The 21,373-nt window shown below is 42.0% G+C and overlaps 1 protein-coding gene across 6 annotated transcripts in view; it reads right to left on the reverse strand.

Annotated features, from left to right (window-relative positions):
• Window positions 1-20,324, reverse strand: part of MYLK (myosin light chain kinase) — a 471,929-nt gene extending 451,605 nt beyond the window's left edge. For 5 of the 6 annotated variants that reach the window (XM_073647527.1, XM_073647531.1, XM_073647528.1 and 2 more), the window contains exon 1: window positions 20,150-20,189. In XM_073647527.1, coding sequence (XP_073503628.1) covers window positions 20,150-20,174 — 25 coding nt within the window. In that variant the 5' untranslated portion in view covers window positions 20,175-20,189. Of the gene's footprint in view, window positions 1-20,149 lie in introns of all 6 variants that reach the window. The other variant, XM_073647529.1, reaches the window with a different exon arrangement.
• Between the last annotated feature and the right edge of the window lie 1,049 nt (window positions 20,325-21,373).

The following is a 21,373-nucleotide window of genomic DNA, read 5'->3' on the forward strand; positions in this document are numbered from 1 at the left end:
GTAATTGTTCCTCTGCATGAATGCCTGAGTAGATTTGGAGCGGTGTTTTGGATCATTGTCTTGCTGAAAGATCCATCCCCTGAGTAACTTCAACTTTGTCACTGATTCTTGAACATTATTGTCAAGAATCTGCTGATACTGAGTGGAATCCATGCGTCCCTCAATTTTAACAAGATTCCCGGTGCCGGCATTGGCCACACAGCCCCAAAGCATGATGGAACCTCCACCAAATTTTACTGTGGGTAGCAAGTGTTTTTCTGGGAATGCTGTGTTTTTTTGCCGCCATGCATAACGCCTTTTTGTATGACCAAACAACTCAATCTTGGTTTCATCAGTCCACAGGACCTTCTTCCAAGAAGAAATTGGCTTCTCCAAATGTGCTTTTGCATACCTCAGCCGACTCGGTTTGTGGCGTGCTTGCAGAAACGGCTTCTTTCGCATCACTCTCCCATACAGCTTCTCCTTGTGCAAAGTGCGTTGTATAGTTGACCGATGCACAGTGACACCATCTGCAGCAAGTTGATGCTGCAGCTCTCTGGAGGTGGTCTGAGGATTGTCCTTGACTGATCTCACCATTCTTCTTCTCTGCCTTTCTGATGTTTTTCTTGGCCTGCCACTTCTGGCCTTAACAAGAACTGTACCTGTGTTCTTCCTTACTATGTTCCTCACAGTGGAAACTGACAGGTTAAATCTCTGAGACAGCTTTTTGTATCCTTCCCCTGAACAACTATGTTGAATAATCTTTGTTTTCAGATCATTTGACAGTTGTTTTGAGGAGCCCATGATGCCACTCTTCAGAGGAGATTCAAACAGGAGAACAACTTGCAAGTGGCCACTTTAAGTAGCTTTTCTCATGATTGCATACACCTGGTATGAAGTTCAAAGCTCAATGAGGTTACAAAACCAAAAAAAGTGTTTTAGTACATCAGTAAAAAGTAGGTAGGAGTATTTAAAAAAAGAAAATGATAAGGGTGCACATACTTATGCACCTGTCAATTTTTCTTTGAATGCACATTGCACATTTTCTGTTAGTACAATAAACCTCATTTCAAGGCAGAAACATTACTGTGTCCAACAGTTATTACATAGATCAAACTGAAATAGCTGCTGCAAAAACACCAATTATAAGAAAACATTAAGCTTAAGATTAATAGGGGTGCCAAACTTTTTCATATAACTGTATATAATGTACTGATAATATAGGGGGGTGTACTCACTTATACTGGGCCCTGTGTATATAATGTACTGATAATACAGGGGGGTGTACTCACTTATTTTGAGCGCTGTATATATAATGTACTGATAATACAGGGGTGTACTCACTTATACTGAGCCCTGTGTATATAATGTAATGATAATACAGGGGGGTGTACTCACTTATTTTGAGCGCTGTATATATAATGTACTGATAATACAGGGGTGTACTCACTTATACTGAGCGCTGTATATATAATGTACTGATAATACAGGGGTGTGCTCACTTATACTGAGCACTGTATATATAATGTACTGATAATACAGGGGTGTACTCACTTATACTGAGCACTGTATATATAATATACTGAAAATACAGGGGTGTATTCACTTATATTGAGCGCTGTATATATAATATACTGATAATACAGGGGTATACTCACTTATACTGAGCGCTGTATATATAATGTACTGATAATACATGGGTGTACTCACTTATACTGAGCTCTGTATATATAATATACTGATAATACAGGGGTGTACTCACTTATACTGAGCGCTGTATATATAATGTACTGATAATACAGGGGTGTACTCACTTATACTGAGCTCTGTATATATAATATACTGATAATACAGGGGTGTACTCACTTATACTGAGCGCTGTATATATAATGTACTGATAATACAGGGGTGTACTCACTTATACTGAGCTCTGTATATATAATATACTGATAATACAGGGGTGTACTCAATTATACTGAGCACTGTATATATAATGTACTGATAATACAGGGGTGTACTCACTTATACTGAGCGCTGTATATATAATGTACTGATAATACAGGGGTGTACTCACTTATACTGAGCGCTGTATATATAATGTACTGATAATACAGGGGTGTACTCACTTATACTGAGCTCTGTATATATAATATACTGATAATACAGGGGTGTACTCAATTATACTGAGCGCTGTATATATAATGTACTGGTAATACAGGGGTGTAATCACTTATACTGAGCCCTGTATATATAATGTACTGATAATACAGGGGTGTGCTCACTTATACTGAGCGCTGTATATATAATGTACTGATAATACAGGGGTGTACTCACTTATACTGAGCGCTGTATATATAATGTACTGATAATACAGGGGTGTACTCACTTATACTGAGCTCTGTATATATAATATACTGATAATACAGGGGTGTACTCAATTATACTGAGCACTGTATATATAATGTACTGATAATACAGGGGTGTACTCACTTATACTGAGCACTGTATATATAATGTACTGATAATACAGGGGTGTACTCACTTATACTGAGCACTGTATATATAATGTACTGATAATACAGGGGTGTACTCACTTATACTGAGCGCTGTATATATAATGTACTGATAATACAGGGGTGTACTCACTTATACTGAGCGCTGTATATATAATGTACTGATAATACAGGGGTGTGCTCACTTATACTGAGCGCTGTATATATAATGTACTGATAATACAGGGGTGTGCTCACTTATACTGAGCGCTGTATATATAATGTACTGAAAATACAGGGGTGTACTCACTTATACTGAGCGCTGTATATATAATGTACTGATAATACAGGGGTGTACTCACTTATACTGAGCTCTGTATATATAATGTACTGATAATACAGGGGTGTAATCACTTATACTGAGCCCTGTATATATAATGTACTGATAATACAGGGGGTGTACTCACTTATACTGAGCGCTGTGTATATAATGTACTGATAATACAGGGGGTGTACTCACTTATACTGAGCGCTGTATATATAATGTACTGATAATACAGGGGGTGTACTCACTTATACTGAGCGCTGTATATATACTGTACTGATAATGCAGGGGTGTAATCACTTATACTGAGCTCTGTATATATAATGTACTGATAATACAGGGGTGTACTCACTTATACCGAGCCCTGTATATATAATGTACTGACAATACAGGGGTGTACTCACTTATACTGAGCACTGTATATATAATGTACTGATAATACAGGGGTGTACTCACTTATACTGAGCGCTGTATATATAATATACTGATAATACAGGGGAGTACTCACTTATACTGAGCGCTGTATATATAATGTACTGATAATACAGGGGGGTACTCACTTATATTGAGCTCTGTATATGTAATGTACTGATAATACAGGGGTGTACTCACTCATACTGAGCCCTGTGTATATAATGTACTGATAATACAGGGGTGTACTCACTTATACTGAGCACTGTATATATAATGTACTGATAATACAGGGGTGTACTCACTTATACTGAGCGCTGTATATATAATATACTGATAATACAGGGGAGTACTCACTTATACTGAGCGCTGTATATATAATGTACTGATAATACAGGGGGGTACTCACTTATATTGAGCTCTGTATATGTAATGTACTGATAATACAGGGGTGTACTCACTTATATTGAGCTCTGTATATATAATGTACTGATAATACAGGGGTGTACTCACTTATACTGAGCGCTGTGTATATAATGTACTGATAATACAGGGGGTGTACTCACTTATACTGAGTACAGCATATATAATGTACTGATAATACAGGGGTGTACTCACTTATACTGAGCGCTGTATATATAATGTACTGATAATACAGGGGTGTACTCACTTATACTGAGCCCTGTATATATAATGTACTGATAATACAGGGGTGTACTCACTTATACTGAGCGCTGTATATATAATGTACTGATAATACAGGGGTGTACTCACTTATACTGAGCTCTGTATATATAATATACTGATAATACAGGGGTGCATTCACTTATACTGAGAGCTGTGTATATAATGTACTGATAATACAGGGGTGTACTCACTTATACTGAGAGCAGTGTATATAATGTACTGATAATACAGGGGTGTACTCACTTATACTGAGAGCTGTGTATATAATGTACTGATAATACAGGGGAGTACTCACTTATACTGAGCACTGTATATATAATGTACTGATAATACAGGGGTGTAATCACTTATACTGAGCGCTGTATATATAATGTACTGATAATACAGGGGTGTAATCACTTATACTGAGCGCTGTATATATAATGTACTGATAATACAGGGGTGTAATCACTTATACTGAGCACTGTATATATAATGTACTGATAATACAGGGGTGTACTCACTTATACTGAGCCCTGTATATATAATGTACTGATAATACAGGGGGTGTACTCACTTATACTGAGCACTGTATATATAATGTACTGATAATACAGGGGTGTACTCACTTATACTGAGCTCTGTATATATAATATACTGATAATACAGGGGTGTACTCACTTATACTGAGCTCTGTATATATAATGTACTGATAATACAGGGGTGTACTCACTTATACTGAGCGCTGTATATATAATGTACTGATAATGCAGGGGTGTACTCACTTATACTGAGCTCTGTATATATAAAATGTACTGATAATACAGGGGTGTACTCACTTAAACTGAGCGCTGTATATATAATGTACTGATAATACAGGGGTGTACTCACTTATACTGAGCGCTGTATATATAATGTACTGATAATACAGGGGTGTACTCACTTATGCTGAGCGCTGTATATACAGTGGTGGCCGAAAGTATTGTCACCCCTGCAATTCTGTCAGATAATACTCAGTTTCTTGCAATCACAAATTCTTTGGTCTTATTCTCTTCATTTAATTTGCTTGCAAGGAAAAAACACAAAAGAGAATGAAGCAAAAATCAAATCATTGATCATTTCACACAAAACTCCAAAAATGGGCCAGACAAAAGTATTGGCACCCTCAGCCTAATACTTGGTTGCACAACCTTTAGCCAAAATAACTGGGAACAACCGCTTCCGGTAACCATCAATGAGTTTCTTGCAATGCTCTGCTGGAATTGTAGACCATTCTTCTTTGGTAAACTGCTCCAGGTCCCTGATATTTGAAGGGCGCCTTCTCCAAACTGCCATTTTGAGATCTCTCCACAGGTGTTCTATGGGATTCAGGTCTGGACTCATTGCTGGCCACCTTAGAAGTCTCCAGTGCTTTCTCTCAAACCATTTTATAGTGCTTTTGGAAGTGTGTTTTGGGTCATTGTCCTGCTGGAAGACCCATGACCTCTGAGGGAGACCCAGCTTTCTCACACTGGGCCCTACATTATGCTGCAACATTTGTTGGTAGTCTTCAGACTTCATAATGCCATGTGCACGGTCAAGCAGTCCAGTGCCAGAGGCAGCAAAGCAACCCCAAAACATCAGGGAACCTCCACCATGTTTGACTGTAGGGACCGTGTTCTTTTCTTTGAATGCCTCTTTTTTTTCCTGTACACTCTATGTTGATGCTTTTTCCCATCTACTTTTGTCTCATCTGACCAGAGAACATTCTTCCAAAACGTTTTAGGCTTTCTCATGTAAGTTTTGGCAAACTCCAGCCTGGCTTTTTTATGTCTCGGGGTAAGAAGTGGGGTCTTCCTGGGTATCCTACCATACAGTCCCTTTTCATTCAGACGCCGACGGATAGTACGGGTTGACACTGTTGTACCCTCGGACTGCAGGGCAGCTTGAACTTGTTTGGATGTTAGTCGAGGTTCTTTATCCACCATCCGCACAATCTTGCGTTGAAATCTCTCAATTTTTCTTTTCCGTCCACATCTAGGGAGGTTAGCCACAGTGCCATGGGCTTTACACTTCTTGATGACACTGCGCACGGAAGACACAGGAACATTCAGGTCTTTGGAGATGGACTTGTAGCCTTGAGATTGCTCATGCTTCCTCACAATTTGGTTTCTCAAGTCCTCAGACAGTTCTTTGGTCTTCTTTCTTTTCTCCATGCTCAATGTGGTCACACAAGGACACAGGACAGAGGTTGAGTCAACTTTAATCCATGTTAACTGGCTGCAAGTGTGATTTAGTTATTGCCAACACCTGTTAGGTGCCACAGGTAAGTTACAGGTGCTGTTAATTACACCAATTACAGAAGCAGCACAGGATTTTTCAAACAGTGCCAATACTTTTGTCCACCCCTTTTTTAGGTTTGGTGTGGAATTATATCCAATTTGGCTTTAGGACAATTCTTTTTGTGTTTTTTTCATTGAAGACAAATTAAATGAAGAGAATAAGACCAAAGAATTTGTGATTGCAATCATTTTCAGGAAGAAACTGAGTATTATCTGACAGAATTGCAGGGGTGCCAATACTTTTGGCCACCACTGTATAATGTAGTGATAATACAGGGGTGTACTCACTTATACTGAGCTCTGTATATATAATGTACTGATAATACAGGGGTGTACTCACTTATACTGAGCTCTGTATATATAATGTACTGATAATACAGGGGTGTATTCACTTATACTGAGCCCTGTATATATAATGTACTGATAATACAGGGGTGTACTCACTTATACTGAGCTTTGTATATATAATGTACTGATAATACAGGGGGTGTACTCACTTATACTGAGCACTGTATATATAATGCACTGATAATACAGGGGGTGTACTCACTTATACTGAGCACTGTATATATAATGTACTGATAATACAGGGGGTGTACTCACTTATACTGAGCACTGTATATATAATGTACTGATAATACAGGGGTGTACTCACTTATACTGAGCTCTGTATATATAATGTACTGATAATACAGGGGGTGTACTCACTTATACTGAGCGCTGTGTATATAATGTACTGATAATACAGGGGTGTACTCACTTATACTGAGCACTGTATATATAATGTACTGATAATACAGGGGTGTACTCACTTATACTGAGCGCTGTATATATAATGTACTGATAATACAGGGGTGTACTCACTTATACTGAGCACTGTATATATAATGTACTGATAATACAGGGGGTTTACTCACTTATACTGAGCCCTGTATATATAATGTACTGATAATACAGGGGTGTACTCACTTATACTGAGCCCTGTATATATAATGTACTGATAATACAGGGGTGTACTCACTTATACTGAGCCCTGTATATATAATGTGCTGATAATACAGGGGTGTACTCACTTATACTGAGCGCTGTATATATAATGTACTGATAATACAGGGGTGTACTCACTTATACTGAGCCCTGTATATATAATGTGCTGATAATACAGGGGTGTACTCACTTATACTGAGCGCTGTATATATAATGTACTGATAATACAGGGGTGTACTCACTTATACTGAGCGCTGTATATATAATGTACTGATAATACAGGGGTGTACTCACTTATACTGAGCCCTGTATATATAATGTACTGATAATACAGGGGTGTACTCACTTATACTGAGCGCTGTATATATAATGTACTGATAATACAGGGGGTTTACTCACTTATACTGAGCGCTGGATATATAATGTACTGATAATACAGGGGTGTACTCACTTATACTGAGCCCTGTATATATAATGTACTGATAATACAGGGGTGTACTCACTTATACTGAGCGCTGTGTATATAATGTACTGATAATACAGGGGGTGTACTCACTTATACTGAGTACAGCATATATAATGTACTGATAATACAGGGGTGTACTCACTTATACTGAGCGCTGTATATATAATGTACTGATAATACAGGGGTGTACTCACTTATACTGAGCCCTGTATATATAATGTACTGATAATACAGGGGTGTACTCACTTATGCTGAGCGCTGTATATATAATGTACTGGTAATACAGGGGGTGTACTCACTTATACTGAGCGCTGTATATATAATGTACTGATAATACAGGGGTGTACTCACTTATACTGAGCTCTGTATATATAATATACTGATAATACAGGGGTGCATTCACTTATACTGAGAGCTGTGTATATAATGTACTGATAATACAGGGGTGTACTCACTTATACTGAGAGCTGTGTATATAATGTACTGATAATACAGGGGAGTACTCACTTATACTGAGCCCTGTATATATAATATACTGATAATACAGGGGTGTACTCACTTATACTGAGCCCTGTATATATAATGTACTGATAATACAGGGGTGTACTCACTTATACTGAGCGCTGTATATATAATGTACTGATAATACAGGGGTGTAATCACTTATACTGAGCCCTGTATATATAATGTACTGATAATACAGGGGGTGTACTCACTTATACTGAGCGCTGTATATATAATGTACTGATAATACAGGGGTGTACTCACTTATGCTGAGCCCTGTATATATAATGTACTGATAATACAGGGGTGTACTCACTTATACTGAGCGCTGTATATATAATGTACTGATAATACAGGCGTGTACTCTCTTATACTGAGCCCTGTATATATAATGTACTGATAATACAGGGGTGTACTCACTTATACTGAGCGATGTATATATAATGTACTGATAATACAGGGGGTGTACTCACTTATACTGAGCTCTGTATATATAATGTGCTGATAATACAGGGGTGTACTCACTTATACTGAGCACAGTATATATAATGTACTGATAATACAGGGGTGTACTCACTTATACTGAGCGCTGTATATATAATGTACTGATAATGCAGGGGTGTACTCACTTATACTGAGCGCTGTATATATAATGTACTGATAATACAGGGGTGTACTCTCTTATACTGAGCTCTGTATATATAATGTACTGATAATACAGGGGGTGTACTCACTTATGCTGAGCGCTGTATATATAATGTACTGATAATACAGGGGTGTACTCACTTATACTGAGCCCTGTATATATAATGTACTGATAATACAGGGGTGTAATCACTTATACTGAGCTCTGTATATATAATGTACTGATAATACAGGGGGTGTACTCACTTATGCTGAGCGCTGTATATATAATGTACTGATAATACAGGGGTGTAATCACTTATACTGAGCGCTGTGTATATAATGTACTGATAATACTGGGGTGTACTCACTTATACTGAGCACTGTATATATAATGTACTGATAATACAGGGGTGTACTCACTTATATTGAGCCCTGTATATATAATGTACTGATAATACAGGGGTGTACTCTCTTATACTGAGCTCTGTATATATAATGTACTGATAATACAGGGGGTGTACTCACTTATGCTGAGCGCTGTATATATAATGTACTGATAATACAGGGGTGTAATCACTTATACTGAGCTCTGTATATATAATGTACTGATAATACAGGGGGTGTACTCACTTATGCTGAGCGCTGTATATATAATGTACTGATAATACAGGGGTGTAATCACTTATACTGAGCGCTGTGTATATAATGTACTGATAATACAGGGGGTGTACTCACTTATACTGAGCACTGTATATATAATGTACTGATAATACAGGGGTGTACTCACTTATACTGAGCCCTGTATATATAATGTACTGATAATACAGGGGTGTACTCACTTATGCTGAGCACTGTATATATAATGTACTGATAATACAGGGGTGTACTCACTTATACTGAGCGCTGTATATATAATGTACTGATAATACAGGGGTGTACTCACTTATACTGAGCACTGTATATATAATGTACTGATAATACAGGGGTGTACTCACTTATACTGAGCCCTGTATATATAATGTACTGATAATACAGGAGTGTACTCACTTATACTGAGCCCTGTATATATAATGTACTGATAATACAGGGGTGTACTCACTTATGCTGAGCACTGTATATATAATGTACTGATAATACAGGGGTGTACTCACTTATACTAAGCGCTGTATATATAATGTACTGATAATACAGGGGTGTACTCACTTATACTGAGCACTGTATATATAATGTACTGATAATACAGGGGTGTACTCACTTATACTGAGCCCTGTATATATAATGTACTGATAATACAGGAGTGTACTCACTTATACTGAGCACTGTATATATAATGTACTGATAATACAGGGGTGTACTCACTTATACTGAGCTCTGTATATATAATGTACTGATAATACAGGGGTGTACTCACTTATACTGAGCTCTGTATATGTAATGTACTGATAATACAGGGGTGTACTCACTTATACTGAGCGCTGTGTATATAATGTACTGATAATACTGGGGTGTACTCACTTATACTGAGCCCTGTATATATAATGTACTGATAATACAGGGGTGTACTCACTTATGCTGAGCGCTGTATATATAATGTACTGGTAATACAGGGGGTGTACTCACTTATACTGAGCGCTGTATATATAATGTACTGATAATACAGGGGGTGTACTCACTTATACTGAGCTCTGTATATATAATGTACTGATAATACAGGGGTGTACTCACTTATACTGAGCTCTGTATATGTAATGTACTGATAATACAGGGGTGTACTCACTTATACTGAGCGCTGTATATATAATGTACTGATAATACAGGGGTGTACTCACTTATACTGAGCGCTGTATATATAATGTACTGATAATACAGGGGTGTACTCACTTATACTGAGCCCTGTATATATAATGTACTGATAATACAGGGGGTGTACTCACTTATACTGAGCACTGTATATATACAATGTACTGATAATACAGGAGTGTACTCACTTATACTGAGCCCTGTATATATAATGTACTGATAATACAGGGGTGTAATCACTTATACTGAGCACTGTATATATAATGTACTGATAATACAGGGGTGTACTCACTTATACTGAGCGCTGTATATATAATGTACTGATAATACAGGGGTGTACTCACTTATACTGAGCACTGTATATATAATGTACTGATAATACAGGGGTGTAATCACTTATACTGAGCCCTGTATATACAATGTACTGATAATACAGGAGTGTACTCACTTATACTGAGCCCTGTGTATATAATGTACTGATAATACAGGGGTGTACTCACTTATACTGAGCGCTGTATATATAATGTACTGATAATACAGGGGGTGTACTCACTTATACTGAGCTCTGTATATATAATGTGCTGATAATACAGGGGTGTACTCACTTATACTGAGCACAGTATATATAATGTACTGATAATACAGGGGTGTACTCACTTATACTGAGCACAGTATATATAATGTACTGATAATACAGGGGTGTACTCACTTATACTGAGCTCTGTATATATAATGTACTGATAATACAGGGGTGTACTCACTTATACTGAGCTCTGTATATATAATGTACTGATAATACAGGGGTGTACTCACTTATACTGAGCTCTGTATATATAATATACTGATAATACAGGGGTGTACTCACTTATACTGAGCTCTGTATATATAATGTACTGATAATACAGGGGGTGTACTCACTTATACTGAGCTCTGTATATATAATGTACTGATAATACAGGGGTGTACTCACTTATACTGAGCCCTGTATATATACTGTACTGATAATACAGGGGTGTACTCACTTATACTGAGCGCTGTATATATAATGTACTGATAATACAGGGGTGTACTCACTTATACTGAGCTCTGTATATATAATGTACTGATAATACAGGGGTGTACTCACTTATACTGAGCTCTGTATATATAATGTACTGATAATACAGGGGTGTACTCACTTATACTGAGCTCTGTATATATAATATACTGATAATACAGGGGGTGTACTCACTTATACTGAGCGCTGTATATATAATGTACTGATAATACAGGGGGTGTACTCACTTATACTGAGCGCTGTATATATAATGTACTGATAATACAGGGGTGTACTCACTTATACTGAGCCCTGCATATATAATATACTGATAATACAGGGGTGTACTCTCTTATACTGAGCGCTGTATATATAATGTACTGATAATACAGGGGGTGTACTCACTTATACTGAGCGCTGTATATATAATGTACTGATAATACAGGGGTGTACTCACTTATACTGAGCTCTGTATATATAATGTACTGATAATACAGGGGTGTACTCACTTATACTGAGCTCTGTATATATAATGTACTGATAATACAGGGGTGTACTCACTTATACTGAGCGCTGTATATATAATGTACTGATAATACAGGGGTGTACTCACTTATACTGAGCGCTGTATATATAATGTACTGATAATACAGGGGGTGTGCTCGTACATTAGCCCACACAGGGCAGAAGGTGCATGACCACAATCATCTCTGGCACGGACCATCCTGGTGTCGCCGGCGGCCGGGGGCAATGTCCTGCCTGTCACATCCGCACGCACATGGTCACTGGCCGGTGGGAGATTCGCGGCCTTGACCTCTTCCAACACGAAGTCATTTCACAAAACTCCACATCCGGCCACCTGCGGAGAGCAGCAGATCCAATGCCCGGGGCTCGGCGCCTGCTGTGCCCTCGTCCCATGCACCAGGCTGAGTGACTACCTCAATGGGAGCTGTAGTGGTGGCCATAATGGCAATCATCCAGCTTTCCCATAAGCTGAGGTGGATTTGACAGTGGGATCTCATGTACATAACTGTATTATAACAGATAGACTATAGTCGGCACCATAGACTTCAATGGGCTGTTCTGCACATTGTGGTGGTATATGGAGCTTGTGGCTCCATTGGATGGTATATTATAGAGGCAACCCCCATATAAGACGTAAAGGAAAACCTCTGTAGTCCGGGGCTGGAGGTTCTCCATGTGCCACCCCTCTGATATGTGCGTGAGGCCGGACCCTCATATACTGGACCCCCATAATCTGTGCCAATCTCCCATTCTCAGCTCGTTATCACCAGTGGACCGATCCCCTATAATTAGCTGGAGACGCGATTATTACGTTATCAGCACAAAGCAGGAGCCGGAGATGAATCATTGTGGTCACCGAGGAGCACGATACAAGAGTCAAAACTACGGATACAATGTAACACTCAAGCCCTTCATTATACAATGCAAAAATGCACCGCAACATGTACACGCTACGGATGCACCGCAACATGTACACGCTACGGATACACCCTAATATGGACACACTAATGATACACCGCAACATGTACACGCTACGGATACACAGTAACATGTACACACTATGGATACACCGCAACGGATACACGGTAACATGTACACACTACGGATACACGGCAACATGTACACACTATGGATACAACCTATATACACTATAGCTACAATGTAATATATACTCACTACGGATACACTGTAATATATACTCACTACGGATACACTGTAAGATATACTCACTACGGATACACTGTAAGATATACTCACTACGGATACACTGTAAAATACACTCACTACAGCTACAACGTAACATACACACAATGAATACAACATAACAAACAGCCGCCCCCAACAGATAAATAGTATCTTTGCCTCTTAGTCTGGTCACATGCGGCGTTTTCGCAGCTGTTTTTTACGCAGTGTATTTGGTGCATGAGATACACAGCATTTTACAGTACAAGCAGAGTCAATGACATTTCTGAAATCTCATGCACACGATGGGTTTTTTATGCAGATATTTTAAGCCCTTCTGTGTTTTTTGCCAAGACAAAGCATGAATGGTTGAAAAACGCAAGAAAAACGTTACAAAATCAAGTGTATTGTATGCAAAACGCAATATGTTAACATACTTTAGACTGGTTCTATAGTGAGTGTATGGTACATTGTATCTGGAGTAAAATGAACATAAACTCTGCTGTAAATAAATAAATAAAAAGGAAAAGTGCATTTAAATAAAATAGGGTTCTTAGTAACACGGTTTTTGATCAAAAATAGCATCAAAGCCATCCCACCAGCGACAAGGTAAACCCTTTTGGATTAGTCCTTCTCTGTCTAATATTAAAAACCTTACCATGTGTGAAAGTTGACCTCTGTGTGTGAATAAGGGCAAAGGACCGGGTCCCGAACTGTGGACATCAGCTTAGGGAAGCTTTAAATGTATTATGCAGCTCTAGGAAGGGCGGCCACACCCCGCCTGGCACAGAATGCAAAAAATACAAAGAAAAAAAAAAACTACATTTGAGCTTGTTTTTTGCTTTTTATTTATTTATTTACAGCAGGGTTTATGTTCATTTTGCTTCTTGTACGTTTTTTTCCTGATTTATAGCCATTGTGAACATGTGTTTATGTGCTGCATGTACACCAAGGTAAACCAAGCTCAAATTCTGTGTTTTTTCATTATATCTGGAGTGTGTTACATTGTATCTTCATTGAGCGACTTAACTCACACAATGCAACAAAGTTGTTCACAATAGATGCAATGTGCCATCCACACTTTAGTTGCAATGTAACAGTTGCTCACAATACATATATATTTATCTATAGGGTGTGTGTTACATTGAAACATCCATACAGTATAGCTACAATGTAACAGTCACACATTATAGCTTCCTTGTAGCGGCTGCTTAATACTGGGTAAGCTCAGATACCTCGCACATATTTTTCACATACATTTCTGATAGTGTTCTGTAACAAAATCCGCATGAAAACTGTCCGCACGAACCTTCCGCTGCTTTCAGTGGGAATCTGCATTGATGTTCATATTGCAGCATATTGGCCGCCGCAGTTTTGAAAGCAACTGCAGGAAGTGACAAGTCCCTGATTGGCGCAGCGGGTGTCATTACTGTCACCGTGCGCTCATACACCCGTCTCCCAGACGAGTTACTAATACTTATAGACAGGTGTGAATGAGCCCCAATATGAAGAATATTCTCCAATCTTGTGCCTGGCAGGATCCAGACCAATCACAGGGGAGGATTTTAAAGATCCTTTTACATCTAAGACGTAGATCCGATAAATCGTTGTATTCATTGCCTGTCAGACCCCCACACGTTGTTCTGCCCCCTATATCTCATTATTGGTAAATTCAATTAACTTCAAAGAGAAATCGCCAAACCAGGCAGTCGCCCCCTCCAGCGGCGCTGTGTGCGGACCCCACAATCTTTAAGTTGTGGATGCAAGAAAGTGCCAATGATTCAGCGCTCCTCCGGGTCAAAGAAGGGATGCAATACCCAGTGCTTAGTTAAGAGTCCATTTATTTATAAGCTAAAATCAGACCCCACAATGTACACAGACGCCTCTCAGCGCTGCAGCCACGGTGCCCCCCGGCCTCAGACCCCACTTTATCACTGTGTGCCCACGATCAGCTTTTGGTTGAGTTTTTGATGTTACAGACTTTCTGCACCTATTTTGTAAAGTAGGTGACTTGCGTTTTTTTCATTACATTTTTTTGTCTCTTTTTGGTCCGTCAAGCTTTTAATAAAGCTACTTTGTTTTTGATACTTCCTGGTATTTGGCTTTGACAAAACGTTATTGATACAGTCGTGCGCGTGCTTTTTTTTTACCTGCGGGTTTTCTGCATCTAATGTAATTCTATAGGAAAAATCTGCACCCAAGGGTCTGTGCACACGATCAGTAATCGCTGCGGATAGGACGCCAGATGTGACAGCAAAGAGGATGAGATTTGTAGAAACCCCATGTCCGCCATGCGAGGACAAGAAATTGACAAGTTGCGGATCTGAAACTCGCACCGCAGCTCAGTTTACGCGGAGTAAAAAAAAAAGCGCAGTCTGCATGAGGCTTCTATAAACCCATCCGCTTTGCTGTAAGACGCTGCGCTTTTTATGCAGAGAAAAGAAAGTGTCAAAAACTCCCCAAAAAGCTCATTGTGGGCACATGGCCTAAAAGAGGCGACCAATGATCCCACCACTTTCACTCTCGTCCTTGCAGGGTCTCAACAACAGAGGCTTGTGGAAGCAGTGAGGGCTCTTCAAAAGGTGCAGAAAATTGGATCCCCAGATTAACCTCTGAACTGCTGGAGCTTTCTGATCGCTCATGTTCTCAACTCAAAGGAGACAGTGGCAAAGTGCAAAATCCACAGGACACTCCTCTAATCCAGCAGCAATGAGAACATGAGGTGCCGGACTATCAGACATCATGAATTATCAGGACTGCTCCAGTTTCTGGATTATCAGGTGTTTCCAGATTACATCATCACTGCTCATAATCCTGTAGCTGCCCTACTGGCGCTGCTGGCAGCAATGTCATGTACTCTGTTCTGTAGAACAGCTACCTGGGACCACCCAGCTGTTGTGGATCTACAAAACAGAAGGAACATCCGTGCAGGACGGAAACAGTCAGGAGGAACATCCGTGCAGGACGGAAACAGTCAGGAGGAACATCCGTGCACCAAAGGAAACAGTCAGGAGGAACATCCGTGCACCAAAGGAAACAGTCAGGAGGAATATCCGTGCAGCAAAGGAAACAGTCAGGAGGAATATCCGTGCAGCAAAGGAAACAGTCAGGAGGAATATCCGTGCAGCAAAGGAAACAGTCAGGAGGAATATCCGTGCAGCAAAGGAAACAGTCAGGAGGAATATCCGTGCAGCAAAGGAAACAGAAGGAACAGCTGTTCAGCAAGGAAACAGTCAGGAGGAATAGCGTGCAGAAAGGAAATAGTCAGGAGATACAGCCGTGCACCGAGGAAACAGAAAGAATATCTACAGTGGTGGCCAAAAGTATTGGCACCCCTGCAATTCTGTCAGATAATACTCAGTTTCTTGCAATCACAAATTCTTTGGTCTTATTCTCTTCATTTAATTTGCTTGCAAGGAAAGAACACAAAAGAGAATGAAGCAAAAATCAAATTATTGATCATTTCACACAAAACTCCAAAAATGGGCCGGACAAAAGTATTGGCACCCTCAGCCTAATACTTGGTTGCACAACCTTTAGCCAAAATAACTGCGAACAGCCGCTTCCGGTAACCATCAATGAGTTTCTTACAATGCTCTGCTGGAATTGTAGACCATTCTTCTTTGGTAAACTGCTCCAGGTCCCTGATATTTGAAGGGCGCCTTCTCCAAACTGCCATTTTGAGATCTCTCCACAGGTGTTCTATGGGATTCAGGTCTGGACTCATTCCTGGCCACCTTAGAAGTCTCCAGTGCTTTCTCTTAAACCATTTTATAGTGCTTTTGGAAGTGTGTTTTGGGTCATTGTCCTGCTGGAAGACCCATGACCTCTGAGGGAGACCCAGCTTTCTCACACTGGGCCCTACATTATGCTGCAACATTTGTTGGTAGTCTTCAGACTTCATAATGCCATGTGCACGGTCAAGCAGTCCAGTGCCAGAGGCAGCAAAGCAACCCCAAAACATCAGGGAACCTCCACCATGTTTGACTGTAGGGACGGTGTTCTTTTCTTTGAATGCCTCTTTTTTTCCTGTACACTGTATGTTGATGCTTTTTCCCATCTACTTTTGTCTCATCTGACCAGAGAACATTGTTCCAAAACGTTTTAGGCTTTCTCAGGTAAGTTTTGGTAAACTCCAGCCTGGCTTTTTTATGTCTCGGAGTAAGAAGTGGGGTCTTCCTGGGTGTCCTACCATACAGTCCCTTTTCATTCAGACGCCGACGGATAGTACGGGTTGACACTGTCGCACCCTCGGACTGCAGGGCAGCTTGAACTTGTTTCAATCTTGCGTTGAAATCTCTCGTCAGTTTTTCTTTTCCGTCCACATCTAGGGAGGTTAGCCACAGTGCCATGGGCTTTACACTGACACTGCGCACGGAAGACACAGGAACATTCAGGTCTTTGGAGATGGACTTGTAGCCTTGAGATTGCTCATGCTTCCTCACAATTTGGTTTCTCAAGTCCTCAGACAGCTCTTTGGTCTTCTTTCTTTTCTCCATGCTCAATGTGGTCACACAAGGACACAGGACAGAGGTTGAGTCAACTTTAATCCATGTTAACTGGCTGCAAGTGTGATTTAGTTATTGCCAACACCTGTTAGGTGCCACAGGTAAGTTACAGGTGCTGTTAATTACACCAATTACAGAAGCATCACAGGATTTTTCAAACAGTGCCAATACTTTTGTCCACCCCCTTTTTTAGGTTTGGTGTGGAATTATATCCAATTTGGCTTTAGGACAATTCTTTTTATGTTTTTTCATTGAAGACAAATTAAATGAAGAGAATAAGACCAAAGAATTTGTGATTGCAATCATTTTCAGGAAGAAACAGAGTATTATCTGACAGAATTGCAGGGGTGCCAATACTTTTGTCCACCACTGTAAGTACCAAGGAAACAGTCAGGGGGAACATCTGTGTAACAAGGAAAAATTCAGGAGGATAAAATGTAAAGGAAGAAAACAGCAAGGAGGAAAATATATATATATACTAAGAAAACAGATGGAACATATAAAAGCACCAAGGAAACAGTCAGGAAGAATGGCTATGCACCAAAGAAGCCAGAGGAATTTCTATTCAGCCCCCACTATCTGGAGAGTAGTTACCCCTTCTTTTATGCCCCTAAAATATATTGCACGACCTCCAGTTATCAGCAGTGTGAGCCCCCCGAGCCCCCGTGTACCTGAGCGATCAGTCCCTGCACCTCCTCTTCTCATCCACCCGGGAGCAGACGAAGGGTATAAACGTGGCTGACAAGCCCCCCTACATCCCACTACTAGGGGCCGCTGCCAGCTCCGAGGAAATCCCGGGACACTCCTGCATGTGAGGCTGCAGACCGAGAAGGAGGGGACATCTGGGGGGCAGGAGACGCAGACCGAGGGGGCATCTGGGGGGCAGGAGGCGAACACCGAGAAAGAGGGGACATCTGTGGGCAGGAGGAGCAGACCGAGGGGGCATCTGGGGGGCAGGAGGCGCAGACCGAGGGGGCATCTGGGGGGCAGGAGGCGCAGACCGAGGGGGCATCTGGGGGGCAGGAGGCGCAGACCGAGGGGGCATCTGGGGGGCAGGAGGCGCAGACCGAGGGGGCATCTGGGGGGCAGGAGGCAAACACCGAGAAAGAGGGGACATCTGTGGGCAGGAGGCGCAGACCGAGGGGGCATCTGGGGGGCAGGAGGCGCAGACCGAGGGGGCATCTGGGGGGGCAGGAGGCGAACACCGAGAAAGAGGGGACATCTGTGGGCAGGAGACGGAGACCGAGGGGGCATCTGGGGGGCAGGAGGCGAACACCGAGAAAGAGGGGACATCTGTGGGCAGGAGGCGCAGACCGAGGGGGCATCTGGGGGGCAGGAGGCGCAGACCGAGGGGGCATCTGGGGGGCAGGAGGCGCAGACCGAGGGGGCATCTGGGGGGCAGGAGGCGCAGACCGAGGGGGCATCTGGGGGGCAGGAGGCGAACACCGAGAAAGAGGGGACATCTGTGGGCAGGAGGCGCAGACTGAGGGGGCATCTGGGGGGCAGGAGGCGCAGACCGAGGGGGCATCTGGGGGGCAGGAGGCGCAGACCGAGAAAGAGGGGACATCTGGGGGCAGGAGGCGCAGACCGAGGAGGGCATCTGGGGGCAGGAGGTGCAGACCGAGGGGGGCATCTGGGGGCAGGAGGCGCAGACCGAGGTGGGCATCTGGGGGCAGGAGGCGCAGACCGAGGTGGGCATCTGGGGGGCAGGAGGCGCAGACCGGGGGGGCATCTGGGGGGCAGGAGGCGCAGACCGGGGGGGCATCTGGGGGGCAGGAGGCGAACACCGAGAAAGAGGGGACATCTGGGGGCAGGAGGCGCAGTCCGAGGGGGCATCTGGGGGGCAGGAGGCGAACACCGAGAAAGAGGGGACATCTGGGGGCAGGAGGCGCAGTCCGAGGGGGGCATCTGGGGGCAGGAGACGCATACCGAGGGGGCATCTGGGGGCAGGAGACGCATACCGAGGGGGCATCTGGGGGCAGGAGGTGCAGACCGAGGGGGGCATCTGGAGGCAGGAGGCGCAGACCGAGGGGGCATCTGGGGGCAGGAGGCGCAGACCGAGGGGGGCATCTGGGGGCAGGAGGCGCAGACCGAGGGGGGCATCTGGGGGCAGGAGGCGCAGACCGAGGGGGCATCTGGGGGCAGGAGGCGCAGACCGAGGGGGGCATCTGGGGGCAGTCCGGGTATCAGGGGGTTCAGTCTATAGGGGCAGTCCGTGTATTGGGGGGGCTCCGTCTATAGGGGCAGTCCGTGTATTGGGGGGGCTCCGTCTATAGGGGCAGTCCGTGCTCTTGGCTCCACGTCTCAGCTTCGCACTCACCTTGTACACGGAGCTCACACTTCATCTTTCTCCCTGACGAGCTGTGACCCTGCTCTGAGCTCCGCCCCCCTGCGGGCTGCACACGGATCTATTTCTCCGCGCGGTTGCCTTGGTGACAGCTCCGGGTGTCAGTGACTGTTCATTCCCTGCGGCTGCAGTCGGGACAATGTGAATACACAACCAGCGATAGCGCGGAGAAGAGCGGCAGGTGCGAGCACAGCGCCGGGACGGGGAAACCTGCACTGCGGCGACATCTGCTGGAGAAAAGGAGAACTGCAGGCAGCTGAGTACTACAGATCCAATCACCAATACTCCACCCTATAATAGATTCGATCATCAATACTGCACCTATAATAGATTCGATCATCAATACTCCACTCTATAATAGATCTGATCATCAATACTGCACCTTATAATAGATCTAATCATCAATACTCCGCCCTATAATATATTCGATCATCAATACTCCACCTATAATAGATCTGATCATCAATACTCCACCTATAATAGATCTAATCATCAATACTCCACCTATAATAGATCTGATCATTAATACTCCACTTATAATAGATCTGATCATCAATACTCCGCCCTATAATAGATCTGATCATCAATAATCCACCTATAATAGATCTGATCATCAATACTCCACCTATAATAGATCTGATCATCAATACTCCACCTATAATAGATCTGATCATCAATACTCCGCCCTATAATAGATCTGATCATCAATTATCCACCTATAATAGATCTGATCATCAATAATCCACCTATAATAGATCTAATCATCAATACTCCACCTATAATAGATCTGATCATTAATACTCCACCTATAATAGATCTGATCATCAATACTCCACCTATAATAGATCTGATCATCAATACTCCGCCCTATAATAGATCTGATCATCAATTCTCCACCTATAATAGATCTGATCATCAATAATCCACCTATAATAGATCTAATCATCAATACTCCACCTATAATAGATCTGATCATCAATAATCCACCTATAATAGATCTGATCATTAATACTCCACCTATAATAGATCTGATCATCAATACTCCACCTATAATAGATCTGATCATCAATACTCCGCCCTATAATAGATCTGATCATCAATTCTCCACCTATAATAGATCTGATCATCAATAATCCACCTATAATAGATCTAATCATCAATACTCCACCTATAATAGATCTGATCATCAATAATCCA

This window comes from Phyllobates terribilis, unplaced genomic scaffold (genome assembly GCF_046119375.1).
Source record: "Phyllobates terribilis strain yellow unplaced genomic scaffold, ASM4611937v1 Scaffold_9__5_contigs__length_417890890, whole genome shotgun sequence".
NCBI classification, from domain to species: Eukaryota; Metazoa; Chordata; class Amphibia; order Anura; family Dendrobatidae; genus Phyllobates; species Phyllobates terribilis.